General features: G+C 43.2%; 1 protein-coding gene across 1 annotated transcript in view; it reads right to left on the bottom strand.

The window, feature by feature from the left end:
- The window catches only part of LOC127906145 (homeobox protein cut-like 1), a 133,372-nt gene that overhangs the window by 56,872 nt on the left and 51,500 nt on the right, over positions 1-25,000 (bottom strand). The window contains 2 exon segments of the mRNA XM_052519889.1: positions 1,031-1,168; positions 10,593-10,671. Of these exon segments, the coding sequence (XP_052375849.1) occupies positions 1,031-1,168; positions 10,593-10,671 (217 nt within the window).

Below are 25,000 nucleotides of genomic sequence, written 5' to 3' on the forward strand. Positions count from 1 at the left end.
CTGAGTCTCTCACGCTGAGCTGTTCCAATTCTCTCACGCTGAGCTGTTCCAATTCACTCACGCTGAGTCTCTCACGCTGAGCTGTTCCAATTCACTCACGCTGAGTATCTCACGCTGAGCTGTTCCAATTCACTCACTCACGCTGAGCTGTTCTCTCACGCTGAGCTGTTCCAAATCACTACGCTCACTCACGCTGAGCTGTTCCAAATCACTCACGCTGACTCTCTCACGCTGAGCTGTTCCAATTCACTCACGCTGAGTATCTCAAGCTGAGCTGTTCCAATTCACTCACTCTGAGCTGTTCCAATTCACTCACTCTGAGTCTCTCACGCTGAGCTGTTCCAAAATACTCTCCTCCACATTGTTCTCTCTCCACTACTCCTCTAGTCATTCCTCTCTCTCTCTCCCCTTCTTCCCATTCCTCTCTCTCTCTCCCCTCTAGACATCCCTCCCTTTCCTCCTTCCCATTCCTCTGTCCTCTAGTCATCTCCCTCCCTCCATCACCCCCCTCTCTCTCCCTCCCTCCTCCTCTCTCCCTCCTGCCATCCCTCCATCTCCCTCCCTCCCTCCCTCCCTCTCATCCCTTCATCCATCCATCCCTCCCTCCATCCCTTCCTCCCTCCCGCCATCCCTCCATCTCCCTCCCTTCCTCCCTCCCATCCCTTCATCCATCCATCCCTCCCTCCCTCTCATCCCTTCATCCATCCCTCCCTCCATCCCTTCCTCCCTCCCTTCCTCCATCCCTCCCTCCCGCCATCCCTCCATCTCTCCCTCCCTCCATCCGGATCCTTCAGTGTGTCCAGAGTATATATAGAGAATATTCCATGACCACTGCATGTCTGACACACCGCTTTCTCTGACCAGATAAACCCTTTTCTCGCTCCATTTTATTAGTGTGTGTGTGTGTGTGTGTGTGTGTGTGTGTGTGTGTGTGTGTGTGTGTGTGTGTGTGTGTGTGTGTGTGTGTGTGTGTGTGTGTGTGTGTGTGTGTGTGTGTGTGTGTGTGTGTGTGTGAGTGTGTGTGTCTCACCCTGGTTCTTGACCTTAGTAAACTCTTTGTTGTAGTCCTCTAGAGTCTCTCTGAGTTTGAGGTTCTCTGTCTCGATGTCGTGCATCTGCTGGAGCTTCAGCTGTAACTGCTGACCCAACTCCAGCACAGGGACGGGGTCTGAGAAAACACACACACTACGTTACACACACACTACGTTACACACACACACTACGTTACACACACTACGTTACACTACGTTACACACACACACTACGTTACACACACACACTACGTTACACACACACACACACACACACACACACACACACACACACACACACACACACACACACACACACACACACACACACACACACACACACACACACACACACACACACACACACACACACACACACACACACACACACACACACACACACACACACACACACTGGAGCTTCAGCTGTAACTGCTGACCCAACTCCAGCACAGGGACGGGGTCTGAGAAAACACACACACACTACATTACACACACACACACACACACTACGTTACACACACACTACGTTACACACACACACTACGTTACACACACAACGTTACACACACACACTACGTTACACACACACTACGTTACACACACACACCACATTACACACACTACGTTACACACACACACTACGTTACACACACTACGTTACACACACACACTACGTTACACACACTACGTTACACATACACACTACGTTACACACACTACGTTACACACACACACTACGTTACACACACTACGTTACACATACACACTACGTTACACACACACAACGTTACACACACACACTACGTTACACACACAACGTTACACACACACACTACATTACACACACTACGTTACACACACACACACTACATTACACACACTACGTTACACACACACACTACGTTACACACACTACGTTACACATACACACTAACGTTACACACACACACTACGTTACACACACACTCACTACGTTACACACACACACACTACGTTACACATACACACACTACGTTACACACACACACACTACATTACACACACACACACACTACGTACACACACACACACACACTACGTTACACATACACACACTACGTTACACATACACACACTACGTTACACACACACACTACGTTACACACACACCACGTTACACACACACACTACGTTACACACACACACACTACACACACACTACGTTACACACACACTACGTTACACACACACACACTACGTTACACACACTACGTTACACACACACACACACTACGTTACACATACACACACTACGTTACACACACACACTACGTTACACACACACTCACGTACACACACACACACACTACGTTACACACACACACACACACTACGTTACACACACACACACTACGTTACACACACACACACTACGTTACACATACACACACTACGTTACACACACACACACTACGTTACACACACACTACGTTACACACACACACTACGTTACACATACACACACTACGTTACACACACTACGTTACACACACACACTACGTTACACACACATACACACACACTATGTTACACACACACACTACGTTACACACACACTACGTTACAAACACACACACACACTACGTTACACACACACACTACGTTACACACACACACACACACACACACACACACACACACACACACACACACACACACACACACACACACACACACACACACACACACACACACACACACACACACACACACTAAGTTACACACACTATGTTACACACACACACACGTTACACACACACCAAGTTACACACACTATGTTACACACACACACACGTTACACACACATTACATTACACACACACTACGTTACACACACACACACACACACACACTACGTTACACACACACACACACACACACACACACTACGTTACACACACTATGTTACACACACACACACACACACACACACACACACACACACACACACACACACACACACACACACACACACACACACACACACACACACACACACACACACACACACACACACACACACTACGTTACACACACAGAGAGAGACAGAGGGAGCTTGCTAGCGTGGGGAGGCTAGCTGAGGAGTGGTTAATTGGTCCTGCTGAGGAGAAACAGCAGAGATGTACTGTACAAGGTCAGAGGTCATCTGCTTTCGGACTAAAGAGCAGGAACCCAGACTTCACCAAAGAAATCGGGAAAAACAGACATTGTCAAGAAATATGGTATAGAGGAAACAAACCCAGTAGTTGTCGTCTAGGTTACAGAGAGCTGGTAGTCCCATCCACCACAGTACCAGGTGGGTGGTATAGAGGAGATGGACCCAGTAGTTGTCTGGGTATGCTAATATATAGAACAGACCTAACTCACTCCATTAAATTAGTCGAAAGATAAATATTTTACATTTGGTTAGAAATAAATGAGAAAATAATTTGAATGGAGAAAGATGTCCTTGTGTGCTACTTAAACTCGGCAAAAAAAATAAACGTCCTCTTACTGTCAACTGTGTTCATTTTCATCAAACTGAACATGTGTAAACATTTCTATGAACATAACAAGATTCAACAACTGAGACATAAACTGAACAAGTTCCACATAAATGGAATAATGTGTCCCTGTCCGTCCTGTCTCCCTGTAGTGCTGTCTGAGGCGTCTCACAGTACGGACATTGACATTTATTGCCCTGGCCACATCTGCAGTCCTCATGCCTCCTTGCAGCATGCCTACGGGACGTTCACGCAGTTGAGCAGGGACCCTGGGCATCTTTCTTTTGGTGTTTTTCAGAGTCAGTAGAAAGGCCTCTTTCGTGTCCTAAGTTTTCATAACTGTGACCTAAATTGCCTCCAGTCTGTAAGCTGTTAGTGTCTTAACGACCGTTCCACAGGTGCATGTTCATTAATTGTTTATGGTCCATTGAACAAGCATGGGAAACAGTGTTTAACCCTTTACAATGAAGACCTGTGAAGTTATTTGGATTTTTACGAATGATCTTTTAGAGACAGGGTCCTGAAAAAGGGACGTTTCTTTTTTTGCTGAGTTTATATCCCCCCTCTAGAATCCTAATACTTTAATGAAGACAGCCTCTCCATCCTGGAGACGGAGATCAATCATTTCTAGACTCAGGAAGTACCAGTCTGTGGCGACTTAAATGCCAGAACTGGACAAGAACCCGACTCTCTCAGCACACAAGGGGACAAACACCTACCTGGAGGTGACAGCATTCCCTCCCCAATATGCCCCCGTAGACACAACTACAACAAAAACGGGTGACAACTCCTGCAACTCTGTCACACGCTGGGTCTGTACATGGTCAATGGTAGGCTTCGATTTGACTAATAAGGTAGGTATAGGTAGGTAGGTAGGTATACTGACCTCAACCCTGAGTCTCTCAGAGAGAGAGAGAGACAAAGAAAAGAGGGATATATATATAGAGAGAGAGAGAGAGACAGAGACAGAGAGAAGAGAGAGAGAGAGACAGAGACAGAGACAGAGACAGAGACAGAGACAGAGAGAGAGAGAGAGAGAGAGAGAGAGAGAGAGAGAGAGAGAGAGAGAGAGAGACAGAGACAGAGACAGAGAGAGAGAGACATGGTCAATGGTAGGCTTCGAGTTGACCAATAGGTAAACTTACAGTTCATCCCTTGGCAACAGTACTGGAGAATTCTTTTATCACTGACCTCAACCCCGAGTCTCTCAGAACGTTCACCCTGACCTATCAGATCACAGCAAAATCACAGTCTACCTGAACAGAGCAATACTCAATCATGAGGCATCTAAGCTGAACAAACTGCATACTATTAATTAATAACATGCTATAGATGGAAGGAAAGTAGTAAACATTTAAATAAATAACATAATTAGTTAAATAAAGTCCACCTGTGTACAATCTAAGTGTCACATGATCTATCACATGATCTCACTGTATATACATACACCTGTTCTGAAAGGCCCCAGAGTCTGCAACACTACTAAGCACGGGGCACCACCAAGAAAGCGGCACCATGAAGACCAAGGAGCTCTCCAAACAGGTCAGGGACAAAGTTGTGGAGGAGTACAGATCAGGGTTGGGTTATAAAAAGGATCAGAAACGTTGAACATCCCACGGAGCACCATTAAATACATTATTAAAAAATGGAAAGAATATGGCACCACAACAAACCTGCCAAGAGAGGGCTGCCCACCAAAACTCACAGACCAGGCAAGGAGGGCATTAATCAGAGAGGCAACAAAGAGACCAAAGATAACCCTGAAGGAGCTGCAAAGCTCCACAGCGGAGATTGGAGTATCTGTCCATAGGACCACTTTAAGTCATACGCTCCACAGAGCTTGGCTTTATGGAAGAGTGGCCAGAAAAAAGCCATTATTTAAAGAGAAAAATAAGCAAACACGTTCAGTGTTCGCCAAACGGCATGTGGGAGACTCCCCAAACATATGGAAGAAGGTACTCTGGTCAGATGAGACTCAAATCGAGCTTTTTGGCCATTAAGGAAAACGCTATGTCTGGCACAAACCCAACACCTCCCATCACCCGAGAAATCCATCCAGTGAAGCACGGTGGTGGCAGCATCATGCTGTGGGGATGATTTTCATCAGCAGGGAAACTGGTCAGAATTGGAGGAATGATGGACGGTGCTAAATACAGTCTTCTAGAGATTTGAGACTGGGACGGAGGTTCACCTTCCAGCAGGACAATGACCCTAAGCATACTGCTAAAGCAACACTTGAGGGGTTTAAGGGGAAATATTCAAAAGTCTTGATGTGGCCTAGTCAAAGCCCAGACCTCGATCCAATTGAGAATCTGTGGTATGACTTAAAGATTGCTGTACAACAGCAGAACTCATCCAACTTGAAGGAGCTGGAGCAGGATGCCTTGAAGAATGGGCAGAAATCACAGTGACTGGATGTGCCAAGCTTATAGAGACATACCCCAAGAAACTTGCAGCTGTAATTGCTGCAAAAGGTGGCTCTACCAAGTATTGACTTTGGGGGGGGGGGTGAATAGTTATGCACCCTCAAGTTCTGTTTTTATTGTCTTATTTCACAATAAAACATATTTAGCATCTTCAAAGTGGTAGGCATGTTGTGTAAATCAAATGATACAAACCCCTCAAAAAAATCTATTTTAATTCCAGGTTGTAAGGCAACAAAACAGAAAAATGACAAGGGGGGTGAATACTTTCGCAAGCCACTATATATCTATACTATGGTTATATAGATCTACACTATGGTTATATATAGCTACACTATGGTTATATATAGCTACACTATGGTTATATAGATCTACACTATGGTTATATATATCTACACTATGGTTATATATATCTAGACTATGGTTATATATATCTACACTACGGTTATATATATCTATACTATGGTTATATATATCTAGACTATGGTTATATAGATCTACACTATGGTTATATATAGCTACACTATGGTTATATATATCTACGCTATGGTTATAAAGATCTACACTATGGTTATATAGATCTACACTATGGTTATATAGATCTACACTATGGTTATATAGATCTACACTATGGTTATATATAGCTACACTATGGTTATATAGATCTACACTATGGTTATATAGATCTACACTATGGTTATATAGATCTACACTATGGTTATATAGATCTACACTATGGTTATATATATCTACACTATGGTTATATATATCTATACTACGTTTACATAGATCTACACTATGGTTATATAGATCTATGCTATGGTTATATATAGCTACACTATGGTTATATAGATCTATACTATGGTTATATATAGCTACACTATGGTTATATAGATCTACACTATGGTTATATAGATCTATGCTATGGTTATATATAGCTACACTATGGTTATATATAGATCTATGCTATGGTTATATATAGCTACACTATGGTTATATAGATCTACACTATGGTTATATAGATCTACACTGTGGCCATATAGATCTACACTATGGTTATATAGATCTACACTATGGTTATATAGATCTATACTATGGTTATATATAGCTACACTATGGTTATATATATCTACACTATGGTTATATATATCTATACTATGGTTATATAGATCTACACTATCGTTATATAGATCTATGCTATGGTTATATATAGCTACACTATGGTTATATAGATCTACACTATGGTTATATATATCTACACTATGGTTATATATATCTATACTATGGTTATATAGATCTACACTATGGTTATATAGATCTACACTATGGTTATATATATCTACACTGTGGCCATATAGATCTACACTATGGTTATATAGATCTACACTATGGTTATATAGATCTATACTATGGTTATATATAGCTACACTATGGTTATATATATCTACACTATGGTTATATATATATCTATACTATGGTTATATAGATCTACACTATGGTTATATAGATCTATGCTATGGTTATATATATCTATACTATGGTTATATAGATCTACACTATGGTTATATAGATCTACACTATGGTTATATAGATCTATGCTATGGTTATATATAGCTACACTATGGTTATATATAGATCTATGCTATGGTTATATATAGCTACACTATGGTTATATAGATCTACACTATGGTTATATAGATCTACACTGTGGCCATATAGATCTACACTATGGTTATATAGATCTACACTATGGTTATATAGATCTATGCTATGGTTATATAGATCTACACTATGGTTATATAGATCTACACTATGGTTATATAGATCTACACTATGGTTATATATATCTACACTATGGTTATATAGATCTACACTATGGTTATATATATCTACACTATGGTTATATAGATCTACACTATGGTTATATAGATCTACACTATGGTTATATAGATCTACACTATGGTTATATAGATCTACGCTATGGTTATATAGATCTACGCTATGGTTATATAGATCTACGCTATGGTTATATAGATCTATACTATGGTTATATAGATCTACACTATGGTTATATAGATCTACACTATGGTTATATATATCTACACTATGGTTATATAGATCTACACTATGGTTATATATATCTATACTATGGTTATATAGATCTACACTATGGTTATATAGATCTACACTATGGTTATGTAGATCGACATTATGGTTATATAGATCTACGCTATGGTTATATATAGCTACACTATGATTATATATAGCTACACTATGATTATATATAGCTACACTATGGTTATATAGATCTACACTGTGGTTATATAGATCTACACTATGGTTATATAGATCTATACTACATTTATATAGATCTACACTATGGTTATATAGATTAATGTCTTACCTGGGACATCTATCTCCTCTCCTCTCTTACCTGGGACATCTATCTCCTCTCTTACCTGGGACATCTATCTCCTCTCTTACCTGGGACATCTATCTCCATCTCTTACCTGGGACATCTATCTCCTCTCTTACCTGGGACATCTACCTCCATCTCTTACCTGGGACATCTATCTCCTCTCTTACCTGGGACATCTACCTCCATCTCTTACCCGGGACATCTATCTCCTCTCCTCTCTTACCTGGGACATCTATCTCCATCTCTTACCTGGGACATCTATCTCCTCTCTTACCTGGGACATCTACCTCCATCTCTTACCTGGGACATCTATCTCCTCTCTTACCTGGGACATCTACCTCCTCTCTTACCCGGGACATCTATCTCCTCTCCTCTCTTACCTGGGACATCTATCTCCATCTCTTACCTGGGACATCTATCTCCTCTCTTACCTGGGACATCTACCTCCATCTCTTACCTGGGACATCTATCTCCTCTCTTACCTGGGACATCTATCTCCTCTCCTCTCTTACCTGGGACATCTATCTCCTCTCTTACATGGGACATCTATCTGCTCTCTTACATGGGACATCTATCTCATCTCCTCTCTTACCTGGGACATCTATCTCCTCTCTTCTCTTACCTGGGACATCTATCGCCTCTCTTACCTGGGACATCTACCTCCTCTCCTCTCTTACCTGGGACATCTATCTCCTCTCCTCTCTTACCTGGGACATCTATCTCCTCTCATCTCTTACCTGGGACATCTATCTAGTTCTGCTAAACCATTCCACACATCTATCTGCTCTCTTACCTGGGACATCTATCGAGCCTCTCCTCTCTTACCTGGGACATCTATCTACCAAACCTCTCCTCTCTTACCTGGGACATCTATCTCCATCTCTTACCTGGGACATCTATCTCCTCTCCTCTCTTACCTGGCTAAACATCTATCTCATCTCTTACCTGGGACATCTATCTCCTCACCTCTCTTACCTAAACATCTATCTCCATCTCTTACCTGGGACATCTATCTAAACCTCTCCTCTCTTACCTGGGACATCTATCTCCATCTCTTACCTGGGACATCTATCTCCTCTCCTCTCTTACCTGGGACATCTATCTCCATCTCTTACCTGGGACATCTATCTAACTCTCTGCTAAACCATTACCTGGGACATCTATCTCCTCACATCTCTTACCTGGGACATCTATCTCCTAAACCATCTCTTACCTGGGACATTATCTCATCTCCTCTCTTACCCGGGACATCTACCTCCATCTCTTACCGAGCAGGGACATCTATCTCCTCTCCAGTAGTTCTGCTAAACCTCTTACCTGGGACATCTACCTCCTCTCCTCTAATAACCTGGGACATCTATAACGAGCAGTCTCCTAAACCATTACCTGGGACATCTATCTCCTCTCCTCTCTTACCTGGGACATCTATCTAAAACCTCTCCTCTCTTACCTGGGACATCTACCCCTCTCCAGTAGTTCTCTTACCTGGGACATCTATCTCCTCTCTTACCTGGAACATCTATCTCCATCTCTTACCTGGAACATCTATCTCCATCTCTTACCTGGAACATCTATCTCCTCTCTTACCTGGGACATCTATCTCCTAAACTCTTACCTGGGACATCTATCTCCTCTCTTACCTGGGACATCTATCTCCTCTCTTACCTGGAACATCTATAACGAGCAGTAGTTCTCTTACCTGGGACATCTATCTCCTCTCTTACCTGGGACATCTATCTCATCTCTTACCTGGAACATCTATCTCCATCTCTTACCTGGAACATCTATCTCCATCTCTTACCTGGAACATCTATTTCCTCTCTTACCTGGGACATCTATCGAGCAGTAGCTAAACCATTCCACACACACTAATAACGAGCAGTAGTTCTGCCTCACTAATAATGAGCAGTTCTGCTCTTACCTGGGACATCTATCTCTCTCTTACCTGGGACATCTATCTCTCTCTTACCTGGAACATCTATCTTCTCTCTTACCTGGGACATCTATCTGCTCTCTTACCTGGGACATCTATCTCCTCTCTTACCTGGGACATCTATCTCCTCTCTTACCTGGAACATCTATCTCCATCTCTTACCTGGAACATCTATCTCCTCTCTTACCTGGAACATCTATCTCCATCTCTTACCTGGAACATCTATCTCCATCTTACCTGGAACATCTATCTCCATCTTACCTGGAACATCTATTAATGTCTTGTAGATGTTCAAGAAGGAACCTTCTGCTTCTTTACTTCTTTTGCTCAAGGCATCGATCTGAAAGGAGGAGAGGAATAATTCAGTAAAAACAGGCCGTGTTATTGGCTGTCAGAGTGTCTATGTCTTTCTGTGTACCTTGTGTGTAAACACTGATCTCTGATAACGAGCAGTAGTTCTGCTAAACCATTCCACACACACTAATAACGTTCTGCTAAACCATTCCACACACACTAATAACGTTCTGCTAAACCATTCCACACACACTAATAACGTTCTGCTAAACCATTCCACACACACTAATAACGTTCTGCTAAACCATTCCACACACACTAATAACGAGCAGTAGTTCTGCTAAACCATTCCACACACACTAATAACGAGCAGTAGTTCTGCTAAACCATTCCACACACACTAATAACGAGCAGTAGTTCTGCTAAACCATTCCACACACACTAATAACGAGCAGTAGTTCTGCTAAACCATTCCACACACACTAATAACGAGCAGTAGTTCTGCTAAAACCATTAAACCACACACACTAATAACGAGCAGTAGTTCTGCTAAACCATTCCACACACACTAATAACGAGCAGTAGTTCTGCTAAACCATTCCACACACACTAATAACGAGCAGTAGTTCTGCTAAACCATTCCACACACACTAATAACGAGCAGTAGTTCTGCTAAACCATTCCACACTAACACACTGCTAAAATTAACGAGCAGTAGTTCTGCTAAACCATTCCACACACACTAATAACGAGCAGTAGTTCTGCTAAACCATTCCACACACACTAATAACGAGCAGTAGTTCTGCTAAACCATTCCACACACACTAATAACGAGCAGTAGTTCTCCACACACACTAAACCATTCCACACACACTAATAACGAGCAGTAGTTCTGCTAAACCATTCCACACACACTAATAACGAGCAGTAGTTCTGCTAAACCATTCCACACACACTAATAACGAGCAGTAGTTCTGCTAAACCATTCCACACACACTAATAACGAGCAGTAGTTCTGCTAAACCATTCCACACACACTAATAACGAGCAGTAGTTCTGCTAAACCATTCCACACACACTAATAACGAGCAGTAGTTCTGCTAAACCATTCCACACACACTAATAACGAGCAGTAGTTCTGCTAAACCATTCCACACACACTAATAACGAGCAGTAGTTCTGCTAAACCATTCCACACACACTAATAACGAGCAGTAGTTGCTAAACCATTGCTAAAACCATTCCTAAACCACACACTAATAACGAGCAGTAGTTCTGCTAAACCATTCCACACACACTAATAACGAGCAGTAGTTCTGCTAAACCATTCCACACACACTAATAACGAGCAGTAGTTCTGCTAAACCATTCCACACACACTAATAACGAGCAGTAGTTCTGCTAAACCATTCCACACACACTAATAACGAGCAGTAGTTCTGCTAAACCATTCCACACACACTAATAACGAGCAGTAGTTCTGCTAAACCATTCACACACACTAATAACGAGCAGTAGTTCTGCTAAACCATTCCACACACACTAATAACGAGCAGTAGTTCTGCTAAACCATTCCACACACACTAATAACGAGCAGTAGTTCTGCTAAACCATTCCACACACACTAATAACGAGCAGTAGTTCTGCTGCTAAACCATTCCACACACAAACCATTCCACACACACTAATAACGAGCAGTAGTTCTGCTAAACCATTCCACACACACTAATAACGAGCAGTAGTTCTGCTAAACCATTCCACACACACTAATAACGAGCAGTAGTTCTGCTAAACCATTCCACACACACTAATAACGAGCAGTAGTTCTGCTAAACCATTCCACACACACTAATAACGAGCAGTAGTTCTGCTAAACCATTGCTAAACCCACACACACTAATAACGAGCAGTAGTTCTGCTAAACCATTCCACACACACTAATAACGAGCAGTAGTTCTGTTAACGAGCAGTAGTTCTAAACCATTCCACACACACTAATAACGAGCAGTAGTTCTGCTAAACCATTCCACACACACTAATAACGAGCAGTAGTTCTGCTAAACCATTCCACACACACTAATAACGAGCAGTAGTTCTGCTAAACCATTCCACACACACTAATAACGAGCAGTAGTTCTGCTAAACCATTCCACACACACTAATAACGAGCAGTAGTTCTGCTAAACCATTCCACACACACTAATAACGAGCAGTAGTTCTGCTAAACCATTAAACCATTCCACACACACTAATAACGAGCAGTAGTTCTGCTAAACCATTCCACACACACTAATAACGAGCAGTAGTTCTGCTAAACCATTCCACACACACTAATAACGAGCAGTAGTTCTGCTAAACCATTCCACACACACTAATAACGAGCAGTAGTTCCTAAACCATTGAACTAATAACGAGCAGTAGTTCTGCTAAACCATTCCACACTAATAAAAGCAGTAGTTCTGCTAAACCATTCCACACACACTAATAACTGGCAGTAGTTCTGCTAAACCATTACACTAATAAGACAGTAGTTCTGCTAAACCATCCACACACACTAATAAGCAGTAGTTCTGCTAAACCATTCCACACACACTAATAACGAGCAGTAGTTCTGCTAAACCATTCCACACACACTAATAACGAGCAGTAGTTCTGCTAAACCATTCCACACACACTAATAAGGGTTGAGCAGTAGTTCTGCTAAACCATTCCACACACAGCTGGTTTAATAACACAGCAGTAGTTCTGATAAACCATTACACACTAATAACGAGCAGTAGTTCTGCTAAACCAGACACACACACTAATAACACAGCAGTAGTTCTGCTAAACCATTGATAGACACACACACTAATAACGAGCAGTAGTTCTGCTAAACCATTCCACACACACTAATAACGAGCAGTAGTTCTGCTAAACCATTACACACACACTAATAACGAGCAGTAGTTCTGCTAAACCATTCACACACACTAATAACGAGCAGTAGTTCTGCTAAACCATTGATACCACACACACTTAGCAGTAGTTCTGCTAAACCATACACTAATAACGAGCAGTAGTTCTGCTAAACCATTCCACACACTTAATAACACAGCAGTAGTTCTGCTAAACCAGCACACACACTAATAACGAGCAGTAGTTCTGCATTACACACTGGCAGTAGTTTGATTCCACACACACTAATAACGAGAGCAGTAGTTCTGCTAAACCATTCCACACACACTATGTTCTGTTCAGCTGTTCCTCCGATGAATGAAGTCTTTCTGCTGTTGACCATTTCAGTGCCGGGTAAAAACCGTACTGACATCAGTTAACAGCTTCCCACAGCCACACACAGCTGGCTTAGGGTTGATAGACACAGCTGGCTTAGGGTTGATAGACACAGCTGGCTTAGGGTTGATAGACACAGCTGGCTTAGGGTTGATAGACACAGCTGGCTTAGGGTTGATAGACACAGCTGGCTTAGGGTTGATAGACACAGCTGGCTTAGGGTTGATAGACACAGCTGGCTTAGGGTTGATAGACACAGCTGGCTTAGGGTTGATAGACACAGCTGGCTTAGGGTTGATAGACACAGCTGGCTTAGGGTTGATAGACACAGCTGGCTTAGGGTTGATAGACACAGCTGGCTTAGGGTTGATAGACACAGCTGGTTTAGGGTTGATAGACACAGCTGGCTTAGGGTTGATAGACAGCTGGCTTAGGGTTGATAGACACAGCTGGCTTAGGGTTGATAGACACAGCTGGCTTAGGGTTGATAGACACAGCTGGCTTAAGGTTGATAGACACAGCTGGCTTAGGGTTGATAGACACAGCTGGCTTAGGGTTGATAGACACAGCTGGCTTAGGGTTGATAGTCACAGCTGGCTTAGGGTTGATAGACACAGCTGGCTTAGGGTTGATAGACACAGCTGGCTTAGGGTTGATAGACACAGCTGGCTTAGGGTTGATAGACACAGTTGGCTTAGGGTTGATAGACACAGTTGGCTTAGGGTTGATAGACACAGCTGGCTTAGGGTTGATAGACACAGCTGGCTTAGGGTTGATAGACACAGCTGGCTTAGGGTTGATAGACACAGCTGGCTTAGGGTTGATAGACACAGCTGGCTTAGGGTTGATAGACACAGCTGGCTTAGGGTTGATAGACAGCTGGCTTAGGGTTGATAGACAAAGCTGGCTTAGGGTTGATAGACACAGCTGGCTTAGAGTTGATAGACACAGCTGGCTTAGGGTTGATAGACACAGCTGGCTTAGGGTTGATAGACACAGCTGGCTTAGGGTTGATAGAGACAGCTGGCTTAGGGTTGATAGACACAGCTGGCTTAGGGTTGATAGACACAGCTGGCTTAGGGTTGATAGACACAGCTGGCTTAGGGTTGATAGACACAGCTGGCTTAGGGTTGATAGACACAGCTGGCTTAGGGTTGATAGACACAGCTGGCTTAGGGTTGATAGACAGACAGCTGGCTTAGGGTTGATAGTCACAGCTGGCTTAGGGTTGATAGACACAGCTGGCTTAGGGTTGATAGACACAGCTGGCTTAGGGTTGATAGACACAGCTGGCTTAGGGTTGATAGTCACAGCTGGCTTAGGGTTGATAGACACAGCTGGCTTAGGGTTGATAGACACAGCTGGCTTAGGGTTGATAGACACAGCTGGCTTAGAGTTGATAGACACAGCTGGCTTAGGGTTGATAGTCACAGCTGGCTTAGGGTTGATAGTCACAGCTGGCTTAGAGTTGATAGACACAGCTGGCTTAGGGTTGATAGACACAGCTGGCTTAGGGTTGATAGACACAGCTGGCTTAGGGTTGATAGTCACAGCTGGCTTAGGGTTGATAGTCACAGCTGGCTTAGGGTTGATAGACAAAGACGTGTATTCAGGACGTAAGAATCATTACTGAAATGGGTGGAATTAAGACAAGCCCCACCCCTCCCCAGCACATATATTAAGCCCCAGCCCTCCCCAGCACATATACTAAGTCCCACCCCTCCCCAGCACATATATTAAGCCCCAGCCCTCCCCAGCACATATACTAAGTCCCACCCCTCCCCAGCACATATACTAAACCCCACCCCTCCACAGCACATATACTAAGCCACACCCCTCCTCAGCACATATACTAAGCCCCACCCCTCCCCAGCACATATACTAAACCCCACCCCTCCACAGCACATATACTAAGCCACACCCCTCCCCAGCACATATACTAATCCCCTCCCCAGGACATATACTAAGTCCCACCCCTCCCCAGCACATATACTAAGCCCCTCCCCAGCACATATACTAAGCCCCTCCCCAGCACATATACTAAGCCCCACCCCTCCCCAGCACATATACTAAGCCCCTCCCCAGCACATATACTAAGCCCCTCCCCCACACATATACTAAGCCCCTCCACAGCACATATACTAAGCCCCACCCCTCCCCAGCACATATACTAAGCCCCACCCCTCCCCAGCACATATACTAAGTCCCACCCTCCCCAGCACATATACTAAGTCCCACCCCTCCCCAGCACATATACTAAGCCCCTCCCCAGCACATATACTAAGCCCCTCCCCCCACACATATACTAAGCCCCTCCCCAGCACATATACTAAGCCCCTCCCCTCCCCTGCACATATACTAAGCCCCACCCCTCCCCAGCACATATACTAAGCCCCTCCCCACACATATACTAAGCCCCTCCCCAGCACATATACTAAGCCCCTCCCCAGCACATATACTAAGCCCCCTCCCCAGCACATATACTAAGCCCCTCCCCAGCACATATACTAAGCCCCTCCCCAGCACATATACTAAGCCCCACCCTCCCCAGCACATATACTAAGCCCCACCCCTCCCCAGCACATATACTAAGCCCCTCCCCCACACATATACTAAGCCCCTCCCCAGCACATATACTAAGCCCCTCCCCAGCACATATACTAAGCCCCCCAGCACATATACTAAGCCCCAGCCCTCCCCAGCACATATACTAAGTCCCACCCTCTCCTCCCCAGCACCTATACTAAGCCCCCTCCCCAGCACATATACTAAGCCCCTCCCCAGCACATATACAAAGCCCCCCAGCACATATACTAAGCCCCTCCCCAGCACATATATCTCTCTCCATAACACTGTCTCTGTCTCATTCTCTCTCTCTCTCTCTCCATAACACTGTCTCTCTCTCTCTCTCTCTCGCTCTCTCTCTCTCTCTCTCTCTCCATAACACTGTCTCTGTCTCATTCTCTCTCTCTATCTCTCCATAACACTGTCTCTCTCTCTATCTCTCCATAACACTGTCTCTGTCTCATTCTCTCTCTCTATCTCTCCATAACAATGCCTCTCTCTATCTCTCCATAACACTGCCTCTCTCTATCTCTCCATAACACTGCCTCTCTCTCTATCTCTCCATAACACTGCCTCTCTATCTCTCCATAACACTGCCTCTCTCTATCTCTCCATAACACTGCCTCTCTCTCTATCTCTCCATAACACTGCCTCTCTCTCTATCTCTCCATAACACTGCCTCTCTCTATCTCTCCATAACACTGCCCCTCTCTATCTCTCCATAACACTGCCTCTCTCCATAACACTGCCTCTCTCTATCTCTCCATAACACTGCCTCTCTCTCTAACACTCTATCTCTCCATAACACTGCCTCTCTCTATCTCTCCATAACACTGCCTCTCTCTCTCTATCTCTCCATAACACTGCCTCTCTCTCTCTCTCCATAACACTGCCTCTCTCTATCTCTCCATAACACTGCCTCTATCTCTCTCTCCATAACACTGCCTCTCTCTATCTCTCCATAACACTGCCTCTCTCTATCTCTCCATAACACTGCCTCTCTCTCTATCTCTCCATAACACTGCCTCTCTCTCTCTCTCCATAACACTGCCTCTCTCTATCTCTCCATAACACTGCCTCTCTCTATCTCTCTATAACACTGCCTCTCTCTCTCTCTCCATAACACTGCCTCTCTCTCTCTCTCCATAACACTGCCTCTCTCTATCTCTCCATAACACTGCCTCTCTCTATCTCTCCATAACACTGCCTCTCTCTCTCTCTCCATAACACTGCCTCTCTCTCTCTCTCTCCATAACACTGCCTCTCTCTATCTCTCCATAACACTGCCTCTCTCTATCTCTCCATAACACTGCCTCTCTCTATCTCTCCATAACACTGTCCTCTCTCTATCTCTCCATAACACTGCCTCTCTCTATCTCTCCATAACACTGCTCTCTCTCTCTCTCTCCATAACACTGCCTCTCTCTATCTCTCCATAACACTGCCTCTCTCTATCTCTCCATAACACTGCCTCTCTCTATCTCTCCATAACACTGCCTCTCTCTATCTCTCCATAACACTGCCTCTCTCTCTATCTCTCCATAACACTGCCTCTCTCTCTATCTCTCCATAACACTGCCTCTCTCTATCTCTCCATAACACTGCCTCTCTCTATCTCTCCATAACACTGCCTCTCTCTATCTCTCCATAACACTGCCTCTCTCTATCTCTCCATAACACTGCCTCTCTCTATCTCTCCATAACACTGCCTCTCTCTATCTCTCTATAACACTGCTCTCTCTCTATCTCTCCATAACACTGCCTCTCTCTATCTCTCTATAACACTGCCTCTCTCTATCTCTCTATAACACTGCCTCTCTCTCTATCTCTCCATAACACTGCCTCTCTCTATCTCTCCATAACACTGCCTCTCTCTATCTCTCTATAACACTGCCTCTCTCTATCTCTCCATAACACTGCCTCTCTCTCTCTCTCCATAACACTGCCTCTCTCTCTATCTCTCCATAACACTGCCTCTCTCTCTATCTCTCCATAACACTGCCTCTCTCTCTCTCTCCATAACACTGCCTCTCTCTATCTCTCCATAACACTGCTCTCTCTCTATCTCTCCATAACACTGCCTCTCTCTATCTCTCCATAACACTGCCTCTCTCTATCTCTCCATAACACTGCCTCTCTCTATCTCTCTATAACACTGTCTCTCTCTCTATCTCTCTCCATAACACTGCCTCTCTCTATCTCTCCATAACACTGCCTCTCTCTATCTCTCTATAACACTGCCTCTCTCTCTATCTCTCCATAACACTGCCTCTCTCTCTCTCTCTCCATAACACTGCCTCTCTCTATCTCTCCATAACACTGCCTCTCTCTATCTCTCCATAACACTGCCTCTCTCTCTCTCTCTCCATAACACTGCCTCTCTCTATCTCTCCATAACACTGCCTCTCTCTCTCTCTCTCCATAACACTGCCTCTCTCTATCTCTCCATAACACTGCCTCTCTCTATCTCTCCATAACACTGTCTCTCTCTCTATCTCTCCATAACACTGCCTCTCTCTATCTCTCCATAACACTGTCTCTCTCTCTATCTCTCTCTCCATAACACTGCCTCTCTCTATCTCTCCATAACACTGCCTCTCTCTCTATCTCTCCATAACACTGCCTCTCTCTCTCTCTCCATAACACTGCCTCTCTCTCTCTCTCTCCATAACACTGCCTCTCTCTCTCTCTCTCTCCATAACACTGCTCTATCTCTCTCATCTCTCCATAACACTGCTCTCTCTCTCTCTCTCTCCATAACACTGCCTAACACTGCTCTCTCTCTCTCTCCATAACACTGCCTCTCTCTCTCTCTCTCTCTCTCTCTCTCTCCATAACACTGCCTCTCTCTCTCTCTCCATAACACTGCCTCTCTCTATCTCTCCATAACACTGTCTCTCTCTCTATCTCTCTCTCCATAACACTGCCTCTCTCTATCTCTCCATAACACTGCCTCTCTCTATCTCTCCATAACACTGCCTCTATCTCTCTCTCCATAACACTGCCTCTCTCTATCTCTCCATAACACTGCTCTCTCTCTATCTCCATAACACTGCCTCTCTCTATCTCTCCATAACACTGCCTCTCTCTATCTCTCCATAACACTGTCTCTCTCCATAACACTGTCTCTCTCTCTCTCTCTATCTCTCCATAACACTGTCTCTCTCTCTCTCTCAATAACTTTCTCATTAAATAAGCAGTATACAGCTTCTCCTTCCAAGCCCTCAGAACTTTTATTGAGAAAGAACAAATAAGAATATTACACTATAAAGTCCTCATTCCTCATATTATCAGCCAAGTGGCTGCTAGAAGTGATTCCATGCCACTGTAAACATGGCAATACAGACTCTCTGCTCCTATGGGAACAAAATAAAGCTCCCCAAATGGTATTTATACAGCTGCTTTTTGGTTGCCGCAAAACATCTGTCGCTGAGCGGGCTGATGCCATCACTCTCCACCTCCCCAACGCACAGCGAGATGTGAGCCCGAGCCTATTCAGGGTTGGTCTGTCCTTGCCACCACTAACAATGCTGCCCTAGACTAGAATACAGGTCTGAGTATCTACTGTTGCCCTAGCCCTGATATATCACTAGAATACAGGTCTGAGTACCTACTGTTGACCTAGCCCTGATATATCACTAGAATACAGGTCTGAGTACCTACTACTGCCCCTAGCCTTGATTACAGGTCTGAGTACCTACTGCTGCCCTAGCCTTGAACACAGGTCTGAGTACCTACTGTTGCCCTAGCCTTGAACACAGGTCTGAGTACCTACTGTTGACCTAGCCCTGATATATCACTAGAATACAGATCTGAGTACCTACTACTGCCCCTAGCCTTGAACACAGATCTGAGTACCTACTGTTGCCCTAGCCTTGAATACAGGTCTGAGTACCTACTGCTGCCCTAGCCTTGAACACAGGTCTGAGTACCTACTGTTGCCCTTGCCTTGAACACAGGTCTGAGTACCTACTACTGACCTAGCCTTGAATACAGGTCTGAGTATCTACTGTTGCCCTTGCCTTGAATACAGGTCTGAGTACCTACTGTTGCCCTAGCCTTGAACACAGGTCTGAGTACCTACTGTTGCCCTAGCCTTGAATACAGGTCTGAGTACCTACTGTTGCCCGAGCCTTGAATACAAGTCTGAGTACCTGCTACTGACCTCAATACACCCCCCAGGGTCATACGGTTCAATACAGCCCCCCAGGGTCATACGGTTCAATACAGCCCCCCCAGGGTCATACGGTTCAATACAGCCCTCCCCCAGGGTCATACGGTTCAATACAGCCCCCCGGGGTTACAAACGGGTTCAATACACACCCTAGTATTATAAAACGGGCTAGACCAGAACCACAAGTCCACCCAGACAGACTCCTCCAGTATATTTGTGCTAGTCTCAACCACAAACCACTCAAAAATAGTACAGAGACTATTAGCATATTACCTCACACAGAGAGAGATAATGAACTACCCTCAACTGAAAGTCAGTCTATTCGTGCCTCCGGAAAGTATTCAAACTCCTTGACTTTTTCCACATTTTGTTACATTACAGCCTTATTCTAAAATAGATTTTTTTTCCCCGTCTCATCATTCTGCACACAATACCCCATAATGACATCACAATACCCCATAATGACATCACAATAGCCCATAATGACATCACAATAGCCCATAATAACATCACAATACCCCATAATGACATCACAATAACCCATAATGACATCACAATACCCCATGATGACATCACAATACCCCATAATGACATCACAATACCCCATAATGACATCACAATACCCCATAATGACATCACAATACCCCATAATGACAAAGCAAAAACAGATTTAGACATTTTTGTAAATGCATATATATATATATATATATATATATATATATATATATATATATATAAAGAAAAAAAAGGGAAATATCACATTTACATAAGTGTTTACAGATCCTGTGTCAGGTATCCTGTGTCTGTGTGTGTAGGTATCCTGTGTCTGTGTGTGTAGGTATCCTGTGTCTGTGTGTGCAGGTATCCTGTGTCTGTGTGTGTAGGTATCCTGTGTTTTCTCTCCTTCTCCCCTCACAGGTGAAAATCATCACTCCCCAATTAGTCAACAATCAATCATCAATCAGAAGACACACCTCCTCCTGTTTCCTACCCTATCACAGTTCCTTTCCCTTGGTTTAAAAACCCCATCAGTTGTTTGCTCTAGAGCTCAATCTCTCTGTAAATGCCATGTCTGTAGGTCTCTGTGTTTCACTCTCTCTTTGTGTATGCACCTCTCTTTTGTTTGAGCACCTCCATATCCCTTTGTCATCATCACCTGTGAGTATTGTTTTGGTTATGGTGTTTGTTTGCTGGTGGGAAAAGGGGAAACCAAGACAAGTCGCCCATGGGCATGCACTACCCGTAGGTAGACTTTGTTAAATACACTAGTTAGAACTGGGTGGACCACCCACTGTATTTTTGGTTAGTTAGTTAGCTGTTGTTAAAGTAGGCTAGTCTAGCTTAGGGGTGTTTTTGAATACTTATTGTTTCTTTCATTGGGTCCAGCTCAGCCCCTTTTCCTGCTCCCCCCCCATTACCGTGTGTTTTACAATAAACCCTGAGTTTGACGGTAGATTTCAGTTGTCGTGGTTATTTCGTTCTCACTTTTACTTTGTCACAATTATAATTTGCATGAGTTGTTACGGGTCTCACTACCATCCCCCCCCAGACTGTCGGGCCAAAAGGAATTCGTAACATAAGTATTCAGACCCTTTACTCCATACTTTGTTGAAGCACATTTGGCAGCGATCACAGCCTCAAGTTTACTTGGGTATGATGTTACAAGCTACAACTGTATTTGGGGAGTTTCTCCTATTCTTCTCTGCAGATCTTCTCAAGCTCTGTCAGGTTGGATGGGTACAGACATCCCTAGATTATCTACATCTACTGTACAGACATGCCTAGATGACTATAAAACACTACATCTACTGTCCAGACATCCCTAGATGATTATCTACACTACATCTACTGTACAGACATCCCTAGATGATGATCTACACTACATCTACTGTACAGACATCCCTAGATGATGATCTACACTACATCTACTGTACAGACATCCCTAGATTATCTACACTACATCTACTGTACAGACATCCCTAGATGATGATCTACACTACATCTACTGTACAGACATCCCTAGATGATGATCTACACTACATCTACTGTACAGACATCCCTAGATGATGATCTACACTACATCTACTGTACAGACATCCCTAGAGATTATCTACACTACATCTACTGTACAGACATCCCTAGATGATTATCTACACTACATCTACTGTACAGACATCCCTAGATGATTATCTACACTACATCTACTGTACAGACATCCCTAGATGATTATCTACACTACATCTACTGTACAGACATCCCTAGATGATTATCTACACTACATCTACTGTACAGACATCCCTAGATGATTATCTACACTACATCTACTGTACAGACATCCCTAGATGATTATCTACACTACATCTACTGTACAGACATCCCTAGATGATTATCTACACTACATCTACTGTACAGACATCCCTAGATGATTATCTACACTACATCTACTGTACAGACATCCCTAGATGATGATCTACACTACATCTACTGTACAGACATCCCTAGATGATTATCTACACTACATCTACTGTACAGACATCCCTAGATGATTATCTACACTACATCTACTGTACAGACATCCCTAGATGATTATCTACACTACATCTACTGTACAGACATCCCTAGATGATTATCTACACTACATCTACTGTACAGACATCCCTAGATGACTATAAAACACTACATCTACTGTACAGACATCCCTAGATGATTATCTACACTACATCTACTGTACAGACATCCCTAGATGACTATAAAACACTACATCTACTGTACAGACATCCCTAGATGATTATCTACATCTACTGTACAGACATCCCTAGATAACCATAAAACACTACATCTACTGTACAGACATCCCTAGATGATTATAAAACACTACATCTACTGTACAGACATCCCTAGATGATTATCTACACTACATCTACTGTACAGACATCCCTAGATGATTATCTACACTACATCTACTGTACAGACATCCCTAGATGATTATCTACACTACATCTACTGTACAGACATCCCTAGATGATTATAAAACACTACATCTACTGTACAGACATCCCTAGATGATTATCTACACTACATCTACTGTACAGACATCCCTAGATGATTATCTACACTACATCTACTGTACAGACATCCCTAGATGATTATCTAAACTACATCTACTGTACAGACATCCCTAGATGATTATCTACACTACATCTACTGTACAGACATCCCTAGATGATTATCTACACTACATCTACTGTACAGACATCCCTAGATGACTATAAAACACTACATCTACTGTACAGACATCCCTAGATGATTATCTACACTACATCTACTGTACAGACATCCCTAGATGATGATCTACACTACATCTACTGTACAGACATCCCTAGATGATTATCTACACTACATCTACTGTACAGACATCCCTAGATGATTATCTACACTACATCTACTGTACAGACATCCCTAGATGATTATCTACACTACATCTACTGTACAGACATCCCTAGATGATTATAAAACACTACATCTACTGTACAGACAACCCTAGATGATTATCTACACTACATCTACTGTACAGACATCCCTAGATGATTATAAAACACTACATCTACTGTACAGACATCCCTAGATGATTATCTACACTACATCTACTGTACAGACATCCCTAGATGATTATAAAACACTACATCTACTGTCCAGACATCCCTAGATGATTATCTACACTACATCTACTGTACAGACATCCCTAGATGATTATCTACACTACATCTACTGTACAGACATCCCTAGATGATTATCTAAACTACATCTACTGTACAGACATCCCTAGATGATTATCTACACTACATCTACTGTACAGACATCCCTAGATGATTATCTACACTACATCTACTGTACAGACATCCCTAGATGACTATAAAACACTACATCTACTGTACAGACATCCCTAGATGACTATAAAACACTACATCTACTGTACAGACATCCCTAGATGATTATCTACACTACATCTACTGTACAGACATCCCTAGATGACTATAAAACACTACATCTACTGTCCAGACATACCTAGATGATTATCTACACTACATCTACTGTACAGACATCCCTAGATGATTATCTACACTACATCTACTGTACAGACATCCCTAGATGATTATCTACACTACATCTACTGTACAGACATCCCTAGATGATTATAAAACACTACATCTACTGTACAGACATCCCTAGATGATTATCTACACTACATCCACTGTACAGACATCCCTAGATGATTATCTACACTACATCTACTGTACAGACATCCCTAGATGACTATAAAACACTACATCTACTGTACAGACATCCCTAGATGATTATCTAC

The sequence above is a fragment of the Oncorhynchus keta genome, chromosome 1 (assembly GCF_023373465.1).
Source record: "Oncorhynchus keta strain PuntledgeMale-10-30-2019 chromosome 1, Oket_V2, whole genome shotgun sequence".
Classification (NCBI taxonomy): domain Eukaryota; kingdom Metazoa; phylum Chordata; class Actinopteri; order Salmoniformes; family Salmonidae; genus Oncorhynchus; species Oncorhynchus keta.